Source organism: Nipponia nippon, unplaced genomic scaffold, assembly GCF_047370975.1.
Source record: "Nipponia nippon isolate SJK-2023a ecotype South Korea unplaced genomic scaffold, ASM4737097v1 scaffold_9, whole genome shotgun sequence".
Classification (NCBI taxonomy): domain Eukaryota; kingdom Metazoa; phylum Chordata; class Aves; order Pelecaniformes; family Threskiornithidae; genus Nipponia; species Nipponia nippon.
The window spans coordinates 49,555,645-49,578,273 of NW_028262413.1; the positions used below are offsets into that span (position 1 = coordinate 49,555,645).

Here is a 22,629-nt window from a genome sequence, read left to right on the forward strand (position 1 = left end):
GCTGTTGATATTTCCTGCATAGCTATCATAATAAAATTAGTGCTATTGGCTAGCTCCCCTTCCCTTGAAATACTTCGTATGGCGTACAGACTGCTGCTCGCAATTAGTCCTCCTTTCTTAGGGACAAGCCGTTCTTGCTAGAGGCAGGTGTCTGTAGTAAGTATATACTGTTAGGGCAATAGAAAGGACAGAGGAGGACTGCATCAGAACATTTTACCTTACCTTGAATGACTTGCACTATATTTTAAAAAGCTTTCGTATGTTACATGTGTGTATTCTAGAACGCCATGCCAAAAGAGGCATTGTTTTATACAATACCTTGGTCCTTAAACATTTTCTCTAAGCACCCGTTCGCCATCAGGGATAAGATATCCATCCATGCAGACTTTTAGCATGGTACAAAATCACCATTCCTTTCTGTGAGATTCCTGTCACAGAATGTGAAATACTTCTAGAAGAGGTATTTTGTTAGCCAGGGTCTGAATTTGCTTGCATTTTAATAAAGATAGCAAAAGGAAAAAAGACCTCAGAGAAATGCTTTTTGTAAATTTCAGATACCTTTTTCTAATTGTAGAAGTTGTAGACCTGTAGCAAAATAGTTACATGAATTCTTAACAAAACACTTTCTCCCCCTCTTAAATGTAAGGATATGGATGTTTTTGTGGATGTCCCCCCTCCCTCCCCAAGAGAATTCACCTGGAGAGAAGATTTTAGATTCACCCATTAAAGTATGAGAAAGTTGCATACGCCACTGAAGACAAGTCTTTTAATAGAATGTTGGAAACTTTAGGTGCAATGCCAGAATTTGCTAGTGATGTATTTTCTGCTTTTTCAAACCAGATGAACGGATGGATGTATCTGTCCCTGCAGAAGGAAGAGAACTGATGCTGAAGCAGAGAGGAGAGATGCCAGTGGAGATGGCCACCCCATGTATCCCACCAGGACCTCTTGTCCTGCCACAGGCTTCAACTCCAGTGTCCCAGAGTGCCCCAACCTTCTTTCCTGGGTCTTTACCTATACCATCACAACCGGAGTTCTCTCACGTACGGATTCACGTAGATACCTTTTCTGAGGTTTTTCTGGCTGTTGCAGAAGATGTGTGTTTGAGTCAGCCTCTGTGCTTCCATGTTAAGCTTCCCTACTAAGCTGGTTCTCATGAGCTTCCCTGTTCCCACCAGTCACAGTTACATATTGATCATAGTGCGTGGCACTTTATCCCGCAGAGAAAATGCGGAACCGCTTATGAGGGCATAGGGAGTTACTGAACGTAGAATTTGTTGTCTGTTAATCTATGCTAGAAACCTTTTTTTGTGCCTTTTTTTTTTTCCTTTCTCTCTTTGAAAGGCTGCTCCTTTCTGATGCTGAAGTGGGCATCCTGCATCTCAAACTGTGTCATAAATTAGACTTTGATGTCAGGATAGACCTTAGCATCATTTGTTATGTAGAAAGTGAAGCTGTTTTGTAATAGAACATTTGTATTCTCCTCCAAGGCTAGAATTCATTTACTGCATTTTTCAAGTTGCTTACACTTATTATCTGTCGTTTCCTTTGTGCTTTTTGATTCTGGAGGTTATTAGTCTTCAGAGGGATTTAACAGACAGTTGGTGGCTTTATAGCTTAGTATTAGTTCATCAACTTAAGGCAGAAACTAGATGTTGTACTAGAGACTTCAGTAGTCGAAGCAGGGCTTCTCCGTAGCTGAAAGTGGCTTTCCTGCTAATGTAATAGATTCCTCCAGAGAATCTTTCCGGAACCCTTGGTGGTTTGACTAAAAATAGCTACTAATTTGCCATACTTGACCTGTACTTCATGATTTGGTAGTGTGAGAGGTGCATCAAGGATTGTGTCTGACTTTGCCACAGAGATACTAAAAAGTCATGGGTGGTGATAATTTTTCTCAGCAAGAACGGGGCAATTATGACTCGTATAAATGGGGGGGAAAACTTTGTGGTTTTTTTTTTTTTTTTCTTGTAGTTTTGATCTGAGCTTGCTTTGCTCCATAATCCAGTGTAATGTTCTAGGAATAACAAACAAACAGTCCTACTCAGGGTGCCCTGATGCTCCATGTCCCACTTTTTTCATTTTAGGATATCTTTGTTCCAACTCAGAGCCCAGAGAAGAAGCATGAAGGAGAAGAAAAAGCTGCTGCTTTAACCCATTTATGCTTACCAGGAGATCTCTCTGGATCCACAGATGCTTTGTCAAAGACGTCTACAGGTGACTCTGTGTCGCAGCCTTCTGAGTCCTGTCAGCTGGTGCTTTCTGCGAGTGAATGTAGCCAGCCCACAAACACGGAGGTCAGTTCAGGCTCTCTGAACACGGGCCAAGATAGCGAAACCACACAGGTAGAGATGATTTCTGAATGCAAGGCCTCAGACTTGAGACTCTGTTCTGTGGAGAATGACAACATAAAACTGAGGCTGGATGCAGGTGATCAAGCCCTCTCTGAAAACTGTGAAAAAGCAAAAAAGGAGGATTTACAGACTGCAGGAAAGCCTGTAATGCAGTTAGCCAGTGCAGATGTAGCAGGAGATGGGTCATTAGCCCCTACAGCTCATCGGGAGATCGAGTGTATTTCTGGAAGTCGGGCTGCTGCAGGTCAGTCTGGTCTGCCGGAGATTTTGTCGTACGCTCAGGGTAGAGAAGCACAGTCTGAGGATTATCCATTGGAAGAGACTTCTGAACCTGAGGCAGTTCCCGAGACTCAGTGTGAAGAACAGGAAGAAAAACTGCAAGTAAAAGAGAAGCACGTAAATGAAGATGGGTCCCTTGTTAATATAACGCTTTCTCAGAAGGTTATTCTTGAAAGGGAAGTACAGTGTCATGAAGATATGGAAGTGGAATTTGCTGATGGTTCTTGTAAAAATAGCAAAAATTTGTCTGATCAGGCCCAAGAATTAGAAAAGATTGGTCCAGAAAGCCCGGGAAAAGAAACTTCAAAAGGTTGTACTTTTGGCACTGGAGAGGCAAAGAGCATGGATGAACTGTCCTTTAAGGCTGCTTCGGAAAACAGGCCAAAGCTCAATAAAGTTTTATCTAAGCCTTCTGTAGGGGAGTTACTGGAACAGCACAACAATTTGTTTCCTAAGTTAAAGAGTGACGTTCCCTCGGAAGTGGCGTTGTGTGCCAAAAAACATCCAGGTTTTTCAGAATCAGGACAGAAAATGGTAACAGGGAATCAGCCACCACTTCAAGAGAGAGAGGTTGACACGCTGGTGACTCATCGGGAGAATCAGGTGCCAAAGAATACAGAGGATACTGTTACGGCCAGGAATCTGGAGCAAGAGGAGCAGATACAGCCACAGGAGAAGGCAACTGCTCAATCCCCCAGTCCTTCCAGTGGTAAGTGAATTTAGGTTAGTGTTCACGGGTGTACCTTTTGAATAATGTCAAGGACAGCTGTGTACAATCCTCAGTGTTTTCAGGGAGCACTGATCTTGGATGCGTGTTGAACAGTGTCTCTTAAGAGCAGCACTGCAAGTTACGGTGTTACATGCACAACACGCCTGTACTGTTTTTCCCTTTGTCACACTACTGTGGGAAGAATGATAAGGTAATTCTTGTTCCTAACACTCTCTCTGTTTTATGGCAGAAACACTGAGCAACTCTGAAAACTCGGGATGTTGTGACCTTGGCAATGCTCAGGGATTTTTGTAACACCCCCCCCCGAAGCAACAACAGTAGTGTCCTTCAAAGGAAAAGGGTGTGTGGTAGTCTGTACTTCCCTCCTGTAGGTCTCCTTATTTTTTTCCTTTTTTCGTTCTCAGAGGAGAATTTTCTTTGGGGGGGTGCATAGAGCAGCTTTGAGCTAGAAGCTAAACAGCAAATTTATCTGGAGATTATTTTAAAGTAGAATGGCTTTTCACTCGTGTAACCTGTGGCTCGGCAGGTACTGTCATGACGCGTTGAAATCCCTTTAGCGTGCTGTTGTGTAGTTATACAAGAAATGTGGGGTGCTGTAGCTGAGTTTCGTGGTGCTTTTGCCTCTTAGCTGGCTTCTGTACTCCTCAAATGAGAAAGCAGTAGAAAACAAAGTTTTACTAGAGCTTTCTCTTGAATTGCACACATTTTTGAGACCTAAGTAATCTTTCATTAAACTGCAGGATCAGAGAGCGAGAGTTTTCTCCCTCTTATGGTGATGGTAGGTGACTTCCAGTCTCCTGAAGTTGGTGATTATGAAAGTTGAGGGTCTGAAAACATTAGTTGTCAATAGGTGATGGTTGTCTTTACATCTCCTGAACAGACCAGTGTGTTAGTAGAGGTTTATTTAACTCTTTTCACTGATTTGCTAGGTAGTTTATGCTCTGTGAATTATCGAAGTCCTTCAGTTAGAGTACAATGGAAGATCAATAGAGTTGCACAGTGCTGTTAGAATTAAATGAGGTGTCCAGCAGGGAAGATGTTGGTGAACCATCTGATAGGTGGTTCATATTGACCAGTCTGAGATTCTGATTTGTGGAACCTATAAAGCTGTGGGCTACAGAGAATTTCTCTTACCACTCAAAGGTTGTGGTATTGTTATGTAGCCCTACAGTCTGTTCTGCAGAGCTTTGTTCAAGTGATCGTGTTTTCTAGTTTTTCCTTTTGAGAAATCGGCGTAAGATATACTGCTTGAAAAACATTTCTTAACTCTCTGCCTTCTTTTTCCCTTTACGTACTCAGTTAACTGGTCTGAATAATTTTCTGTTCTTTGGCAGTGAGGGACATCTCTCATTTTCTCTGCCAGTTTGTTTGGGTTTTTTTCAAGAGCTGTGCACTTCTTCAAAACTTCTTCAAAACTTCTCTCGTCAGTCTCACGAGTCCAATATTTTTTGTTACTGTTTTCTGAACTGCTTGTTTAATTTTTCCAGTTACCAACTGTTCCTTACTGCTGTTACGGCAGCTTTGGCTGTTTCTTCCTGGAAGCCTTTTGAGCTCGTTCTTATATGGTTCCCTCCCCTTTTCTTCAGTTCTTGTGACCTTGAACGGTGCTGACTTCTGGAACATGTGATCCTGTTTGGAAAGGTCAAAATGGCAGATTTCAAAAAGGAGCAAGATGAAGAGCTTTCTTCTTTATGTCTGAACAGAAGTAGGTGAGATGACTTTGAAGTGCTAGATGGAGACTTGGATGAAAAGGGATTGAGTGTAATATTTATGTGTGTTTTTAATACCGAATTTGCTGACAAGTTGGAGAAAGATAACTGTTTAATAGTATGGAACTGGCTGGTGAGAAGAAACTCAAGATACTAAAAAAAAATACGATGAAGGTAGTATCTTACGTTGTAAGATAGGAATGGCAGGTAAACATTGATATCTGTAGAAGTTAGAGAGAGGTGTGGAAAAGAGATTTGAATGCTTATGCAGGTCATCAGTTTTGGAGATACTTCCAGATAAGGTACTAGCAGTTTTCAAGCTAGACTTTGCTATAAGTACTTGTTGACCTATTTTAAAACGAAATAAAGCTCAAATTATTTTCAAGGAGTATCGATCCTTGCGACCACAGCTTTTTAACATCACTAACATCTGAGAACAACTTCTGCAGTGGCTACTTTATTTTGAGCTAAGCATATGTTTAGTCATGTAAAAATTCCCATCCTTTAGGGGTTCTGATATCTTCTTTGTTTAGATTTAAAAACTCCACTTTCCCAGTAACGTAGTCGTATGAACTAGTCTGTATTGTTGAGCACTGCTTAATATACCAGCTATCGCAGCAATTGAATTGATGTAACTTCTGCACCCATTCTTCTGAACGTGGTAGGACCAGTCAGATGTTTGGGAGGTTTTTTGGGTTTGCATTCTTTAACATCCCATAACTCGTGACCATCACTTTCTTTCAGAATGTTATAGCAAACTGCTTCGTTGTTGTGCATGAAAGTAGAGTGTTTCAGTTGGCCAGAAATGCAGTGATTTTTAATTTGGTGCATTCTCTGGCAGTAGAGTCTTTGTTGTCTTTGGGAACTGGTGCTAAGCAAGTAACATGCGGGAGGCAATTCGGTGGGTTGTTTTGTCAGTCAAGACAGTAGTGTCATCAATTTCAGATTTCAGTTCTTAATTTGTGGTATTTAGATGTGTCTTAGCAACATCTTATCCTACGTTTGGAGGCTGCCTCTCTAATGATATTTAAGGAAAGCTTTGAATATTGTTTATAAATGGTACAATTGAATCATGCTGTAATTTTTCAAATTAGGAAAAAAAAAAAAAGCTTCAATTTTGGAGACTGCACACAAAATCTGAATCACCAGGGTCTGAGGTACTCTGTGGACCAAGAAGACCAGCTTCTTTATTAGCGTTAGATTATTCTGCTGCCATTTAATGGGTTTTTTGTTGTTGTTCGGGTAGGGTTCTTTCAGTCTTTCCCGTTCAGTGGAAGGGGTCATTGTGCCTTTGTGATAACTGAACTAAAGACTGAAAATCATGGTCTCTCTGAATTGAGGTACCACAACGGTCAGAAGAACAGTTATACTGCATCAGTCTAGCTTGGTATACAGGTTCCCCTGATATTGAGTAGCAGATGCATATGGATGAATATAAGGGCAAAAATGGAGTGGGGAGATACTTCTGAAGAAGTCTCTCTTTCATCATCAAGTAAAGTGTGGTTTAGGAGCATGCTGAGTCTGAAGTGTTGTCTTTGTTTTTTGATATCTTGGCTAGGTGTGTTTTTTCTTCTCCACCATGGAATTTCTGAATGTGTTTTTTTGAACCTCTGTAAACTTTTAGGCTTCAAAGCTTCCTGCAGCAGGAACTTTGACAGCTTAAATTATATATTGGGTAAAAAACCAACTCTATTTTACCAGGTGTTAGTTTCATTTGATGCCCCTTAATTCTGAAAACTTTAAAATCTGAGAAATTAAATTTTATGTAGAAACTTGCACATGGCAAGAATGAAGGAACTTGATATCAGTATCAGAAAATCTGTTTCACTTCTATTAAGTCTATTGGGGAAGTGCAAAGATTGCAGGAGCTCAAATGTTATTTAACATGAAGTTGAATGATGATGTTTTAGATAACAGTATTCTTAATTTCCTTTAACTGAAAGAAGAAAAAAAAGCTTTATTATATAGAAAACAATGCTTTGAGGGGATCTGGTCACAGTACTGATCAGGAAGTTCAGAGGTGTTCTGGTCCCATTGCATTTTGTGATCTCGAATTAACTTTTCTGTGAACAAGTCCAGGGCATTTGGTATGCTGGGACTGCCTGTTTCGTAAGACAATTTGCCATAGTCAAGAGCACGGTACCGGTCTTTGAACTAAAGAACAGTATAGGTTTTATTAAATGAAATAATACGTTTGGCAGTACACTGCTGAAATGTTGATAAAATAAAGATGAGTAGCTGTAGTTACATAAGAAGGCTGAACGTTTCGTTCCACGTCAGTGTGGCCTTTCACAGAGTTCGCAATCCAAAGCTTCCTTTGTAAGAGAGCGTGAACAAAATTGCGTTTAACTTGAGGTAGCATTTCCCTCGTTGTATTGTACTTCAAATGTTTTTTCTTAGACAAATCTAAATGCAGCTTAAACACATCACACTTCTCTGGATTTACTTTCCAAAGAGAACAATCAGCCACTGTTTGGAGAAAATGAACTCAGAAATTAATGCTGGTGGTTGTGTTTTGCGCATTTATATTACAACAAAGGGCTGATCGGTGTTAGGAGAGAGTTCAGGCTTTTGAGGTGTTCTGCCTGCTGTCTTCCGACTCGTGAAGCATGGTGGGAAAGCGTGTGGGGTGGTATTTGTTCTCTTACCATCACTCAGTCCTTAAGGCGTGAAGAGCTTTAGAGCATCCCTCTTCTCTTAAAACAGCTTTGTTCTCATCGTAGTTATTTCCAACAGGAGTCTAAACCCTTATCAACAGATTATGAAGCATGTATCAGTAAGCCCGATCTTTGGGCGAGGACTAGAAGGATCTTGGAGAAGAGTCCAAGAAGCAGGAGTAGAAACTGGGTGGTGAGGTTTGGGGGGTGTCTTTGTTTTTGAAGTTGCCTTAAATAAGATTTTAACTGTTTAGTTACTCTACTAAAAAATGCTTAAAGGCTAGAACGTGATAGAACAGACCGATACTGAAGAGAAATTTACTCACTGAAGTCTGTTTCTGGGACTCTGTGGCGTTTATAGAAGTTGTGGTTGTCCATGAAATCTTTTTTGTAGATTGTACAATTTTGTACATACAAAACCTTATTCAGAAAGTTATCTTTTTACTGGTAATATAAAGTAAAGAAGAAGCAGATAAGCAGTGCAGTTAACATAGTTATGATAAAACTTAAGCATACCAGGTTAAATAAAAAGTTAATTTTATTAAAATAATGAAGACTTCTGTTGTCAAGCTCTTAAATCTTTTTAACATTGCCTCAGGTCTGGCTAGAGTGGTGATTCTTAATCTGGAAGACTTCTGGAAGTAAAGTTGATTCTTATTTTCTAATGGTGTCTTTTTGATAGATCACAGCTACATACGAGGTACCAATGGAGAAAAATTTATGTAATCAAGCTTTTGTCCCGTCTATTAAATAGTTGTGCTAGTGAGTTAAGAACAGAGCTAAGAAACAGCTTTTTGAAAGAGAAAGCAAAAGTTCTTAAATAGAAGGCGTGGAGTTCTTCGAGGTGCTGGTTTTTGGTTTTTTTCCCCTCCCTTCTGTGTGCACAGAAATCGGAGTGGCCATCCGCTGCTATACTAGCCTTCTCTGTAGACCTTCGTGTGGCCGAGAGCCACAGTGGCTGTGCCAGGTCCCTTGTAGAGGTGGCGAGTAGGAGAGGAGAACTAGAGCAGAGGGAGCTGCGCTTGATCGGCTTGAGAGCTGCAGGCTGGCCATCCGTGTAGTAGTAGTGTGCAAGAAACGTCGCTGTATGCAGAAAAGGCGGTGGGACTTATCTTTTCATCTAGAAGAGAAGGGGATGACGGCTCTGCTTCACTTCGGCTGATGCAGAGCTGAGAGATGCCTTTGTCTCCTTCCATTATGAGGGTGCAGCTTTGTGCCGTGCTGGTAGCTGTCATCTGCGCTGCGCTAGAAACATCCAACTCTCCCTGGGAAAGTGTTACCCAAGCAAATGAAATTTTTTTTATACCTTAGCATTAGCAAACGTGAGAGAGACAAAGTGGGCCAAAGAAAGACCCAAGTTTTTGATGCTGAAAGATAAAAGGAAATGTTACAGGATGATGGTCTTAAGGACATCAGAAAAGTCTGTAGAGAGAACTAACCTTTTTCGTTGTCACAACAGTTGATGGAGTTATGTGAAAGCAATTAAGCTTTCAGACATCTGCATTTTTTTCAGGTCTTGTGAGTGTGAAAGCTTGTTTGTTTTCTCTGATGGTATCTGTTGGTTTAGTAACTAGATTCTCTCTTATTAAAATGCAGGCTGACAATTTCATAAATTCTTTTGATCATTTGTCTGCCAAATTGGACTTGTAGGCTAGAAGGGATTGTGGTAGCTAAATAGATCACAATTCAGTGGACTTTCTAAAGACTTCAGTTTTTAAATAAAACACTTTTTAAATGGAGATCTGCTATAGGTCATGATACGACAGGCACATAAGCTGTTTGTGAGGAATGGTAGTTGGCCTTTCGATATGTCGCGTACCCACGAAGTGCGAGTGCCGTTGCGCTATGAAATACCTAACCCCTGCAAAGATACGCTGAAGTCCTTACGTTGATCTCAAGGATGTTGCAATTGCTGAACCGTATCTTTAAAACTTGTGACGGCAGAGCAGGTGATGGTTTTCAACATTTTCAAACAGACAATAGGTAGCTTTTCACTGGTCGGGTTTTTTTCTGTGAGAGGATTATGTCTTTGTCATGTATTTATGGCTTCATTTGCCACAAGGTGGTTGTGTAAATCGTATGTCAGCGTCTTGTGTAACCAAAGAGTGATGGACTGCATCTGGCTATAACTAAAAGTCGTATGTGAATATCTGGTGCTAGCTCTTGAATTTAAGTAACTTGAATTTGTGTTCTCATCATCATAAGTAACAATTTTCCAATACTGTTTAGTTTTGCGGGTTTTTTTGATACATGCTTCTTAAAATTTACGAGTTATGTAAGTTGTGACTTGCATTATTGGAGTAATATCTTGAATGAAATCCAAAGAACAAACACAAATTTAGGAAAAAGGGAAAAGGAAGGATAGTGACAAAGATGACAAAAACCCATTTTGACCTCAGTGTGGGGAGGAAAGGGTTATTCTCTTAGTTTTATTAAATACTTCTATGCAATTTGGAAAGAATGTGGCCTGCAAATTACTGATACGTGATGTCGAAGGTTTGCAAATAAATGGCGTGGGGTGAGGCAAAAGGAGGGAGCATTTTACTAGGTTTTTAGTGTATTTTATCTGCTAAGTCCTGCAAGATGGGCACATGGTAAATCCACCGAGGCGTGGTTTCCCTAATGGGATAGGCTGCCTCAGCCAATTGACCCTGCAGACCCTCTATGCTGGAGACCGCACGAGAAGGGGCAGAAGTATTGGAGAGGACAGAAGGATGGGGCCAGCCTGCAGCTGGTTGTGAAACTGCAGTATCTGTTATTTCTCTTAAAGCTTACTTCCCAGGCAAGTTTCTGCTGTTATTGTGTAACCCTTAATTGACTGCTACTAATTGTTCAGGCTGATCGGTGGCTCTCTGAAGTGTATCTGCTGACCGTTTGTCCAAGGCTGTTTGATGATAAAGCATCATTCTGTCTAAGTTTCGGGTTATTAGTTCAGGCAACACCTCGCTCTGCCAGTTCCCTTCCGTCCTAACCTTCATTTCTGCTTCTGGCCTCATCTCCCTTTTCTGTGGAAAATCCTGAGCATTTCTGAAGCAAAGCTGCATTCTGTAAAAGTCCTATTCATGTCAGGATATTTAGTCTCATTTTTATCTAGCACCTGGGGACAGCTGCATCGCGTTGACCACAGCCCAGATTTTCGCTGAGAGAGATTTTCCATACAAAATGTGAGGAAGATCAGCCAGAGCAGCTGTCCTGAAACCAGTAACTGTTCAGTGGGGTTTTGTACAGGACAGCACCAGGGTCATGCTTTTCCCCATTTCCACAGCACGGTGGACCTGTGCTTTTGGTATTTGGACCAAAGTAGTCGCCTGAAATTGCTAATCCTGGTGCTCTCTGTCTTTTAGGAACCCCGTTTCATTTTACTTTGCCGAAGGAGGGTGACGTCATTCAGCCCTTGCCCAGCATAACGCCACCTCTTATCGGCCAGCTTAAAATGGGACCCAGAAGACACAGCACACCAATCGGTGAGTTTGACCTGAATGGCTCTGTTCTGCAGTGAAAGCCTGTTGGGAAGCTTTTGATTCTTGAGGCAGGATCTGATGGGATAACTCAAACCTACCTTGGCAAAAAAGAGTGCTGTTCTACGGGGAGGGCTCACCCCTTCTCCACACTTCCCTTGTTGTGTTCTCTCCTCGGTCTCTAGTGAAGGTGTTTGCTCCTCGAGTATGGGGTGGTATGGAACGTGTCTTCTTTGCACTCATTGCGTTCCCACATACATCCCTCCATTAAAGAAGGCAAAAGACCTCTCTGAGTAGTGAAAGAGCTTAGACTAAAAGAAGATTGTTCCCAGTATTCATCATCTTTTAGCAGGACTTTCTCTGCTAGGTTCACAAAACAACACCCTGCATTTGCTGGATGAAAGGAAGTGTGTATTTCTGCTTGGGGAATAGTAAAGTAAAGTAAATGTAGTAGTAAAGGATGATGCCTGTGCTACAGAACTTTCGTGCTTCAGAACCCTAGAGAAGAATTTCCACTACTGCACTATTGCTAATAATGAAGCATCTTCCAAACAGAACTGGGACCTGAACCCCAGCAGTGTGAATGACAGTAGCTACTTTTTGTTTTACGTTTTTTGTTTTCTGTTTTCAGTGGATGATAGTTGCCCAGACAGCACTATAGCAACTAGTGACGTTACAGCGGAGGGCACAATGGGGACCAACAATGTCACGGTGGAAAGTGCCATGGTATCAGGAGATGTGTCAGAAGTGTGCGAGAAAGGAGATTCTCGTGTGGCTCCTGAGGCTGATGCAAAACTCTCTCTGCGAATGAACCTCGTTACCCCTGTGAATGATGGGAGTGAGGAGTCCCTGCCATTCAGCTTGGAAAGTAAGAGAATGAAACCTCAAAGCGTACAGGTCCTACTAGATCTCAGCCCTAAGTCAAAACCTCTTTGTGGCATTCCCTGAGACAGTCTCTGAAATTTTTCTCTTTGGGCAGTGTCACTTAAATTTGTTCTCTGTTTCTGCAATGCTCTAAGCAAGGATGGAGTGAGAGGAAAGGCCTCTGTTGTGAGGAAAGTTACTTCCAGCAGACTAAAAATTGTGATGTATAGTGGCAACGTCACAGGACAGGAACTGGAGTTTGATTACATTGGGAAGGAAAAGATTTTAAAAGTGTAATCTGGACAAAAAGGTTTGACAGCATTTTAATCAGAATGGTGACATTCAGTCTAATAGTCTAAAACTTGCAGAAACTCAGGTCTGTGATGAGAAGTTGGGCGGGGAGGCCTGGGCACCCTTTGTCCATCGTTACTCAGCCTCTCTCTTCGCTGAGCGTAGGGGGCTGGGAAGGGGCGGGAGGGTCTGTTCAGGTGACACCAAAATCATCCTTCCCTTCTTGTTTCAGAGCCTACAGCCAGTGACAGGAAAGATGGATCCTCTGCTGCTGCCGGAGCTGCCGCCAGGTAACTGGGCTTAGTGCTGCACAGAGTTAATACGAAGCGCTGGGTAGATCCTTCTTCTGCTTGTTACCAGCAGCAGGGGGGAAAAAAAAAAGAAAATGAGACACAGAAGCAGGGAATGGTTTTAGCAGTAGCCGCAACATTAACTCTTTAGCTCTCGCAGCAGGTTTTAAGTATATAGGCAAGGTGGGTGCCCCACCTGCTCTTTCACTACAGGCCTTGTGCTTCCTACTAATGTCAGCATTTTGCCTCCTTCTGATTGTAGTCAAAGCAGAAATTCATGTCGTGCAGTCTGGAATGTAAGTCTGCCCTATCTACCTCTTAAATTTCAAATACGTGGTTTTCTGCTTTCTTTCCTTATTGTGCAATTTTCTGCAAAGAATCTCTGAGGAGTTCTGAAAGAGAATTCTCTTTTTGATATGAAGCTGATAGAAACATAACCAGGGCACTGGTATACTGAAATCACAGTTTAACATGTTGACCAAAACGTAAGTTACTCCCTTGGTCTTTTGATTTGTATGTATCAATCTTATCTCACATTTAATGCCTAGCATTGCTTGATTTTAGCTTTTGGGGAGTATGGTTTGTAAGTACTAATAAGAATCTGAGTCAGAAGATAGTGACCTGTAGTCATCTGAGTGAAGTATAATGGTGTAATGCAGTGAGAAGGCTTTGAAATAAAGTCAGTATCTCTTGTCACAGGATTGCATGCTGGATGGTAATCATGCCTCAGTGCTGAGGATGAGTGGCAGTCATTCCTCACTGGTTGAGGATGCGTTGCCTTTGTAGGTATAGGTTGAACTTGATCTCTCAGGGTCTGCTTTATGACTCTGCTTTCACTCCCAATATTTTTGCTGCATCATGAAAATCCTGAGAAGTAAGCCATAAATGGTCTAACTGTGTCCCCTCGTGGGTACCAGAGGTAGTAGATGGTGAAACTCCTGATGGCACTGCCGTTTTCCACACTATGTTTTCGGGAATTGTTACGTTGCTCTTGGCTGTTAGGGTGTCTGCAGAAATGACAGAAATGCTTATGCAATTGCAGCTTGTTTCTTGACCTTTGAGACTGACTGTCTCACTCATTCTGTGACTGTATAGGTCAACAAGCTCAATACCAGTTGTTGCTTTCCCAAGGGGCTAGAGAACTCTTGTTTTGCTGTATAAGGGATTTTCTCACTCCCTGATGCTTTTTTGTTTGTTTGTTTGTTTGTTTTAAATCTGCACTGCTAGCTCCCAGAAAGCATCATCTGTGTTTAGTCGTGTCTGTGAAGTTCGTCGAGAGGATGAGGCCAGAGGTCATGGTCTTTCCACTTCTCCGTTTAGGTAACTCCTCACAGTCTTTGCCTGCCAGTCCTGGTTGGATTTATATGCACATGTGCATTTTCTACATCAAAGAAATTGCACTAAGTCATTGTCTTTGGGTGACTTAGAAGGTTGGGGACAATGGGGTAAGTATAAGAAGCACTGTATGTTTGTATCTCACATGGAAATCAGACTTGCCTTTTTGACTGAGCAGCAATGTCATTCCAGCTGGCTAATATGCTTCAGTAAAATCTGGGGCTTGAGAGAACTGAGATCATACTTACAGCTGTTTGAATACCTTTTCTTTCTCCTGTTCCAAGATCTTCTGACCTATTGTGTTTGTTATTGTTTCTGCTATTGTCTCCCTTCCAAGTCCATCAATTTCTGCTGTCTTTGGTTGCTTTGAAAAGGACCGTACTGCTGCATATCTTAAGGTGATAAGGGTGCTGGCTGGAGGACCGAGTGTAGAAGTCTGCTTCTTCGGTGTTTTCCGTTCTGTCTTTTGATGGGGCAGTGAGGTCTTGGTCTATGGAGAAAGGGTAACCTGTATTTCAAGAGCATTGAACAGTTATACTAAAGACTGTAATGAATAGGGAGTTCCAGTGCTGGGCGATGTACAGGCAGAATGGAGGACAGTGACTCCTCAAAGTCCTCAAGTACATGAGGGAAGCTGAATGTATACTTCTAGTAAGGCTCAGTATACAGTCCCATATGGTACCTGATAACACTTTTGACAGGGCAGACAAATTCTAATGAAAACACTAGACAGCATTTGTGTTTATGCTCCTGCCTCTTCTCGCTAGGTGTGATTACCAGTTCCAAGCCAACGAAGTGCTGAAGCAGCCTGTAGCAACTTCAAGATGGCATGGCTTCCAGGAGCACATTGCATAGTTGGTGCCTGACGTGGGGAGTATAGATTGCTTTATTAGTGTTTGGAAAAGCACCTAGTTCTCTGCAGGTGTCAGCCATTCTTCTTGCTACCCTGTGAATCACTTGAGAGGTGTTGGAAGGTTATTTTACAACTGGAGACTCGCTGAGTTCCCTGCAATCTTAAGAAGCAATTGAATGACTGCCAGGGGTTTTTTTATAGTGCTTTCACTTGAATGACAGCATATTGGTTGTCTTGCTTTTATAATCAATAATTTTGATTTGTATATAACTGGTTTGCAGGGGAAATCTGTTCAGTTTTCCTGGCACACAAGAAGATGCTGAATTACATAAAAATCCCAGTGGTTGGCAGTACCAGCAGCACGAGGCAGATGACAATGGCGGACAGGTCCTAATTCCTCAGAGGATGCAGCAGGACTGCCATCAACAGCCTCCTGGTGCAGAGGATGGGGAGTCTGTGGAGACTGGTATTGTGAGCACTCAGGCAGAAGAAGGGAGAAGAACGCAGAAGAAACCAAGTAAGGCTGTTAAAACTGATGAAAGCCGAGAGAGGTGGGCAAGCACCAAGAATAAAGGGATTCAAACTACAGCAGACTGTCTTTTTACCCCAACAACTGTTACAACAGCAACACAAACATCAGAAGAAACCTGTAAGCAGGTGGAAGTGGGAACCAGTATGTCTGGGCAAAGACCTGGGCGACAAGATGCAAATGTCCAAACTGAGGAGAGTGGGGAAAAGCTTGCGAATGCCTCTGGAGAGGACACGGACTCTCTGCACAGTCAGGTGCGATGAAGGCTGCCTGTATTTAATTTTACTGCTTTAGAACAGTGAAGCATCCCTTCAGCCAGTAAATTCACTAACAGTAGGCTCTCTGTCGAAAAAAGCCAAAAGACCACTTATAAATGTTAGTGTCGCAAGCTTTCCTGTATCAACTGTACACAACTGCTAAGGTAGCAATACTCAGTGGGCAGCACAAGTTTGGGAAGTAAATGTCTCTATTTATTTTCTGGAAAAAATATGACGAGTTCTGTTTGGTTGGTTCGTTTTTGGCTTTTTTTTTTTGTGTCCAGATGTAGTTAACACTGTAAAAAGATTTTCACTTTTTGTTCGATGGAGATGGGAGTTTTGTGAAATTTTGAATGAAGGGTTTGATGCCTTCTGACAACTTCTGACAGGTTGTTCTGCCACTCCATCCAATGTCAATGGATAAACACATGAGGGGAGGGCTCCTCCAGAGAAATGTTCTAACAAGATGAATAACTTTGAATTAGTATTTCAGAAAGTATTGCAGACTCAAGAAAGATCATTGCTTTGCAGTTACAGCCTGTATATTTCTTGTGAACACAAGGACTAGAAAAATGATTTTTTCTAAACTTAAGAATAGCGCATCCTTTGTGAAATAGGAGATTAGCAGGGCCATAAATATGCAGTGCAACATTGGTGTGATATGGCTGAGAGTCCACTGAATGAAAGAGTACCAGAAGCCATGCTAAGCAAGTTTGCTCCTTCCTCCTTGGACTGCTCTGGTTTCCCTTCCTCTGCCCATCAGCAAGTCAGCAAAATGTGTTCAGTTCTCCCTTGTTTAGGGTCTCTTGTGTTGTTGCATCTATTTTGTAACAAGATGCTGAAAGGTTCCCTACCCCAGTACTTGCACGTGGTATGAAGAAGCTGTACTGCAGAGATAGCTCCACCCAGAAATTATTTGCTTTTCATTGTGGTCTGTTTTGTTTTTAATTTGTCCTGTTTATTACAGGGAGAGGAGGAGTTTAACCTTCTTCACCCGCCCAAAGGCCGAGTTCAGCATCGCCACATGCGAACTATTCGAGAAGTGCGCACTGTTGTTACGCGTGTTATAACAGACGTTTACTACGTAAATGGTGCAGAGGTGGAACGAAAGGTAGTTGAGGTAAGTTCTTGTTTTCAGGGCTAAATGTAAGGATGTGTTGGCTGAAAAACAAAATAAATTAAAATGAAAATGTGTTGTGGCTGCAGAAAATGAGTTGAGTGAACAAGTCAGCATGCTGTGATGACAAACTGTTCATGAGCAAATATGTAGACCATTTAGTGCATGGTGAAAGCTGCGTATGTGTTGCTGGTATTTCATGCCCGTTGCTGTATTCTGAAGACATGCTGACTTTTTTTTCTTCTCAAAGACTGAACAAAAGGCTACTATGTGCGTCCAACTGTTTAAAATTCTTGGGGTTTTGTCAGAATAGAGAGATTCCAGAATGGGCAGAAATTCTGTTAGTAAGCAAAAATCACTTCTGCCTGTAAAATAGAAGTATGTAAGGTAGTTCAGCCTGGTTTGCAGCTCAGTGTCATTTTTAACCACACTCTTTTGAGTCCTGTGAACCAGATTCTGTGAGAGGTCTACAAAAAGCAACTTAAACAAAAATTAAACAAGCCTATTGTTAGTACACTTGTGTTGGTGTACGTCCCTTCGTTAATCGGAAATTCTTTAGGGAGTCTCAAAAGATAGCTGACAAATGCTGATTTGATGTGCACAGTAATCATATCAACCTGCTAGCAATAAAATGTTACTGCTATTCTGCTATAAAGGTGAATAACAGAAGTCTTGTGCTGTGTTGTTACAATGAGTAATGACACAAAAGGATAAATTAGTTCAGTGCAAAGCTTATACTTTCACAGCTGATACTACATGTGAAATTGCTTATTGTAACATTAAAATAGAGAATTAAGTTTCCTGAAATGTGCTTACATAGGTCGTGTAGTCACAATCATATAACCATTTCCAATTTATCTACCAACATTTGATATCACTGTTTTGTAGCTACATATTTTATATCCATAAAACTTCAATGGCTCCAAATGACCACCTGTCTGAAACTGATCCTGGATTATTGGTAACGAAAGGCTGCTAGCATCTCATGTATTTGTTGCACTCTCGCACTCTCGGAGGCCGGGAATTATTCAAAGCCAGACTAATTTGATACCGGTCAAGCTCTGTCCTGTTGACTGTTTTCTTAATGTGACTTCTTTACACAGAGCAGCTACAGGCCTATAGTGAGAGAGACACTGTCTGCCATTGATCAGTCCAGACTCAGATCTGCATGGCTATCTTCGGTTTCATGAAAGCGGTCTCAGCTTGCCTCTGCTTTTGCCTGGTGGTTGTAGAGCTTCCACCTAGCAAGTGCGTCCCCTTTGAACCTCTTGTTTTTCTCTTAAGGAAACTGAGGAGCCTGTAGTGGAGTGCCAGGAGTGTGAGACTGACACATCCTCCTCTAGAACTGCAGTGGGCTCATCACTGACCTCAGGGGACCTTGGCGATGTCAGCTCCTTCTCATCTAAGGCCTCAAGCCTCCACCGTACATCCAGTGGAGCAAGCAGTGGTCACTCTGCCACACACAGCAGCAGCAGCAGCTCAGGGCGAGGAACTGGAGCTGTCAAAGGGAAAGCGTGTGGGACAGAAACTGGAGAGTTTGCTTTACCCGTTGGCAGAGGCTTCTTAGGAAAATTGAGGTACGTGCAGAGCCTTGGGAAAGGAAGAACAGATATTTTGCAGAAGTGAACAGCTGGCTTGGGTGGAGTGTGAAGCAGGGTAGACCCTAAACCAAGAATTTTCTGGGAAAGATGTGGCTTGATGAACAGAAATTAGGAGATAGTCTTTGCTTTCACATCTCTTCTTCCTAAAGGAGTAGTTTGTTTCCTTGTGAGGCATTGCTTTGCCTAAGCTCTTGCCAGTTTAGCAGCAATGAGGCAAACTTCTTGACCGGTTGGGAGATCACAAAGAAAATGGGGGAATCCTAATGAGCTGGCTTCTCTTTTCAGAGCAGTTAACTCATAAATTCTCTAGCCCTAGGAAAGGAGCTGGTCAGCCAGCATCTCCGCTCAGAGTTAGCCAGACAGGAGCACTGCCTTGTGAGGAAGAGGAGGACTCTGTGCCTGGCACTCGTCAGGGTGGCAGAGCACCTGTGACACCTCGTGGGCGAGGAAGAAGAGGCCGCCCACCATCTCGAACAACAGGAACAAGGTACCCTGGAAAACGGAGACTGTAACTTTAATTTATTGTCTAGAAAGAGAATGGGGAGCTGCTGTCTTAATGTGACAGAGAAAAAGGAGTGCTGAGTGTTTTTGGTGATAGCATGTAGCAGCTGCAGGCATCTCGCCCAAGTATTCTTTGTTTAGTAACTTTTTCCTGATCCTTCTGGGAGTGCTTTTCTCTTTTTTCCTTCTGGGACTGCTTTTCTCGTTTCTACAGAGATTTAGCTGGACTGCCAGGTGTGGAGGATCTCTCAACTACAGTGTCACCTGAGGAGAAATCATTTACTCATTCGGTTCACCTGCCAGATGGAGGGGAGAAATCTGACACTTCTGGCTTCTGTGCCTTACGTCGAAGTGACTCTCCAGAAATCCCATTGCAAGTGGTGACTGGTCCTTCGGACTGTGCAGACTCATCCTCTGGGAGCAGCTTTGTGGGCCTCAGGGTTGTAGCAAAGTGGTCCTCAAATGGGTACTTCTATTCCGGGATGATTACCCAGGATGTTGGGGCGGGAAAGTACAAGCTGCTCTTTGATGATGGATATGAATGTGATGTGCTAGGAAGAGATATTTTACTCTGTGATCCTATCCCCCTGGAGACTGAGGTGACCGCACTCTCAGAGGATGAGTACTTTAGTGCAGGTAAGAGCGGTGCTTGAGCTCTGTCCTTGGGTTTTCTGAGTTGCTGAATGCAACGGGAGAGGCGTGCTTTGTCCAGGAGGATGAGAAGCCTGGGTGTAGTTGGTTAACGGGTGTTCTGTGCTGTCTTGTCAGGTGTGGTGAAGGGACACCGGAAGGAGTCTGGAGAGCTGTACTATTGCATTGAAAAGGAAGGCCAGAGGAAGTGGTACAAACGAATGGCTGTTATCTTGTCTCTGGAACAAGGAAATAAGCTCCGGGAGCAGTTTGGGCTAGGTCCTTATGAACCTGTCACCCCCCTGACCAAAGCAGCGGACATCAGTCTCGGTAAGGGGAGGTGCGGTTGAGCTGCTGGCTGAGCTGTTCTGCATCTTGTGCCTTTGAGATGCTTCCAGTTCCTGACCTGAAATACCCATGTTTAAATCTTTCTGGGTATTCAGGAATGCTTTTGGTACTTTATAACGGGATCTTTGAGATACTTTTCTTGGTTTGCATCTTGCTCAGAGGCTTAGTGGTATTGACTGGTTTGTGGAGAGTGGCCTGCGTCCAGGACAGTGATGCTTGCTGTACTCATTTACACTGGGTGGATGGCTGCTATGATACAAACTCTTCAGCAGTACTGGGAGGAAAAGAGACAGGCAGGGTACAGGGCTTGAGAAGAAAGATACACAAGCGAGAGATCTTTTTTCTTGCTCTCCTCTGTCAGAGGGTGGTAGCGTGTACCTTCTAGGTGCTATTGAGTTTAGCCACCTCTGTACTTACAGGTAGGGTGAAAACTCGTGGAGTCAGGTGACAACCAGTGACTAATCTCTGCGTACTATATTACAGATAATCTTGTGGAGGGGAAGCGGAAGCGACGTAGTAACCTTGGCTCTCCCAGCACTTCCAGCAGCAGCACAACTCCCACTCGTAAAGGGCAGGAGAGTCCACGCATCCCACCAGGCACACTCTCTGGGAAAAGGAAGCTCGTTGCTTCTGAAGATGAGAGATCCCCAGCTAAACGTGGCCGCAAGTCAGCAATGATAAAGCCTGGTGAGAACCTTATTTTCTGCTCTTAAACTTGCGTTTGGCTATTTTTTTTCCTCCCTGGTATTTCTGTAATTGATCTTTCCACTTCCCATAAACAAAAAGTAGATGACTTTGCTTGTTTGCCCTGCAGGATTTGAGACTGATTCTCCCTGGATGCAGTCAGCAGCCAGAGATATTTTTAGCATAGTCTGAGTACTTACCTGCCATCTTTTCAGTTCTGCCTTTTAGAAATGTTCTGACCTTAATGTTGTGATTTGCCTCCCTCCTTTCTGATCTCTTTCATATCTGTTCAGTCAGCCCTGAAATGCCTAGCTCTTAAAGGGACCCTTCACAGCAGTAGGTGTTGCTTCAGGATGTTGATAGACTGACGAACATTGTCCCAGTAGTCACTCAGGTTTTGTTATTGAAGATTCTTTGCAACCAGGAGGGTAAAAGATCCCTACCTATCCTAGTGTAATCCTAACCCAATCCTGCCTCCCTCTCTCTCCTCCAGTAAAATAACTGGAGTTGAACATGTCCCAAATCTTAGCCAGGGTCTTTGTGCTGCACCTGACTTCTGAGACTCATGGTGCTTCTGTCTCTCTGCAGGGGCTGTGAGAGCCGGAGAGTTTGTAAGCACCTGTGAAGGTGGAGATGCTGTAAATCCCCCAGCACTGGAGGACCATCCTGGACCCTTGCCCCAAAATAAGACCCTCTTTTTGGGCTATGCCTTTCTCCTCACCATGGCAACACCCAGTGACAAACTGGTCAATCACCAGAAGCCATCAGATGGTCCTGCAGGGAGCAGCGAGGAGGAAGAAGGTGAGGCAAATCTTATCTGTTGCATTTCCAAGTGGAATGCTGTGGCTTTAGGAAAGATGCTGGATGTTGTCTGATCTGGCGTTTGTGTGAGTGCTTGTTTTACGCTTTTGGTCTTTAATCCTTTGCAGAAAGGATCTAAGGCTCAGTCTTGGTTCTAGAGAATTTACAGCCTGAAATGTTTCAAACCTCAATGGTGATCATAGGGCTGTTCAGCAAGTTAAGAAAGGTGTGAAAATTAGTGAGATCAGCAGTCTCAGAATAGTATAATGTGAGAAGGACGGTTTTGAGAGATAAGGGATAGTGCTGGGAAACGTAGGACTTGAAAGCATGAATCGGTCGCTACAGTTTGCCTTTGCTAGGGTCATGTTTCATGCAGTGAACTGCAGCATGAAGAAGGTGACAAGGTGCTCACTTGGCTAGCTGCGCCAGTGCTGTGCTTTTTTTTTTTTTTTTTTTTTGACTCTTCCACCAAGGCTTTTCTCTAGATATTCGTGGGAGAAAGGCTGGGGTCCCTTACTGGAATGGATGAGGGCTCTGTAGACTGAGGAGTGTATGGACAGAAGCAGATAGATTATAGCCAGAACCTGAACTTTCTGTTTCTGCTGTAGAATTTTTAGAGATTACTCCATACGACAAGCATTACATAGCACAGCAGCTGCGAGCAGGAGCTGGCTATATCCTGGAAGACTTCAATGAAACCCAGGTAAGGACTCGCTTACTAATCTAGAATGATAGTCACAGAACAGTTGAGATTGGAAGGAATTTCTATAGCTCACCTTGTCCAGCCCCCCTGCTGAAAGCAGGATCAAATAGAGCAGATTGCTTAGGTCCTTGTCCACTTAGGTTTTGAGTATCCTCAAGGATGGAAACTCCACAGCCTCTCTGGGCAACTTGATCCCGTGTTTCACCACCCACAATTTAAAAGAAAAAAAAAATTAAATGGAATTTCCTGTATTTCAATTTGTACCTGTTGCTTCTTGTCCTTTTAGTGGATAACACTGAGAAGAGTCTGGCTCCATCTTTTGTACACCCCCCTATCAGTCATGAATATGCAGTGATAAGACCACCCAAGCCTTCCCTTCTTGAGCTTAAACAAGCTCAGCTCTCTCAGCCTCTTCTTGTATGTCAGACGCTCCAGTGCCTAGACATCTTGGTGGCCCGTGGCTGGGCCTGCTCCAGTATGTCTGGTGCTTTTGTTGTACTGCGGAACCTAGGAGAGGATGCAGCGCTCAGGTGTGCTCTCACCACAGGTCTGTGCCCCAGAACACGTAAGGGTGGAGCTCTTCACTTACCAGATCTACTTGGGCAACTAATTTCATTTAGTGTCACTTTTACTTCAGA

General features: G+C 42.9%; 1 protein-coding gene across 5 annotated transcripts in view; it reads left to right on the top strand.

The window, feature by feature from the left end:
• TP53BP1 (tumor protein p53 binding protein 1) overlaps positions 1–22,629 on the top strand; it is a 30,365-nt gene that overhangs the window by 5,203 nt on the left and 2,533 nt on the right. For 2 of the 5 annotated variants that reach the window (XM_087744146.1, XM_087744148.1), the window contains 15 exons: positions 841–1,043; positions 2,088–3,342; positions 11,074–11,193; positions 11,819–12,055; positions 12,575–12,632; positions 13,860–13,952; positions 15,102–15,603; positions 16,574–16,726; positions 18,008–18,300; positions 18,635–18,811; positions 19,040–19,461; positions 19,594–19,785; positions 20,287–20,490; positions 21,076–21,288; positions 21,897–21,991. In XM_087744146.1, the coding sequence (XP_087600272.1) occupies positions 841–1,043; positions 2,088–3,342; positions 11,074–11,193; positions 11,819–12,055; positions 12,575–12,632; positions 13,860–13,952; positions 15,102–15,603; positions 16,574–16,726; positions 18,008–18,300; positions 18,635–18,811; positions 19,040–19,461; positions 19,594–19,785; positions 20,287–20,490; positions 21,076–21,288; positions 21,897–21,991 (4,217 nt within the window). Of the gene's footprint in view, positions 1–840; positions 1,044–2,087; positions 3,343–4,949; positions 5,073–11,073; positions 11,194–11,818; positions 12,056–12,574; positions 12,633–13,859; positions 13,953–15,101; positions 15,604–16,573; positions 16,727–18,007; positions 18,301–18,634; positions 18,812–19,039; positions 19,462–19,593; positions 19,786–20,286; positions 20,491–21,075; positions 21,289–21,896; positions 21,992–22,629 lie in introns of those variants that run through there. The other 3 variants (XM_087744147.1, XM_087744149.1, XM_087744150.1) reach the window with 3 other exon arrangements.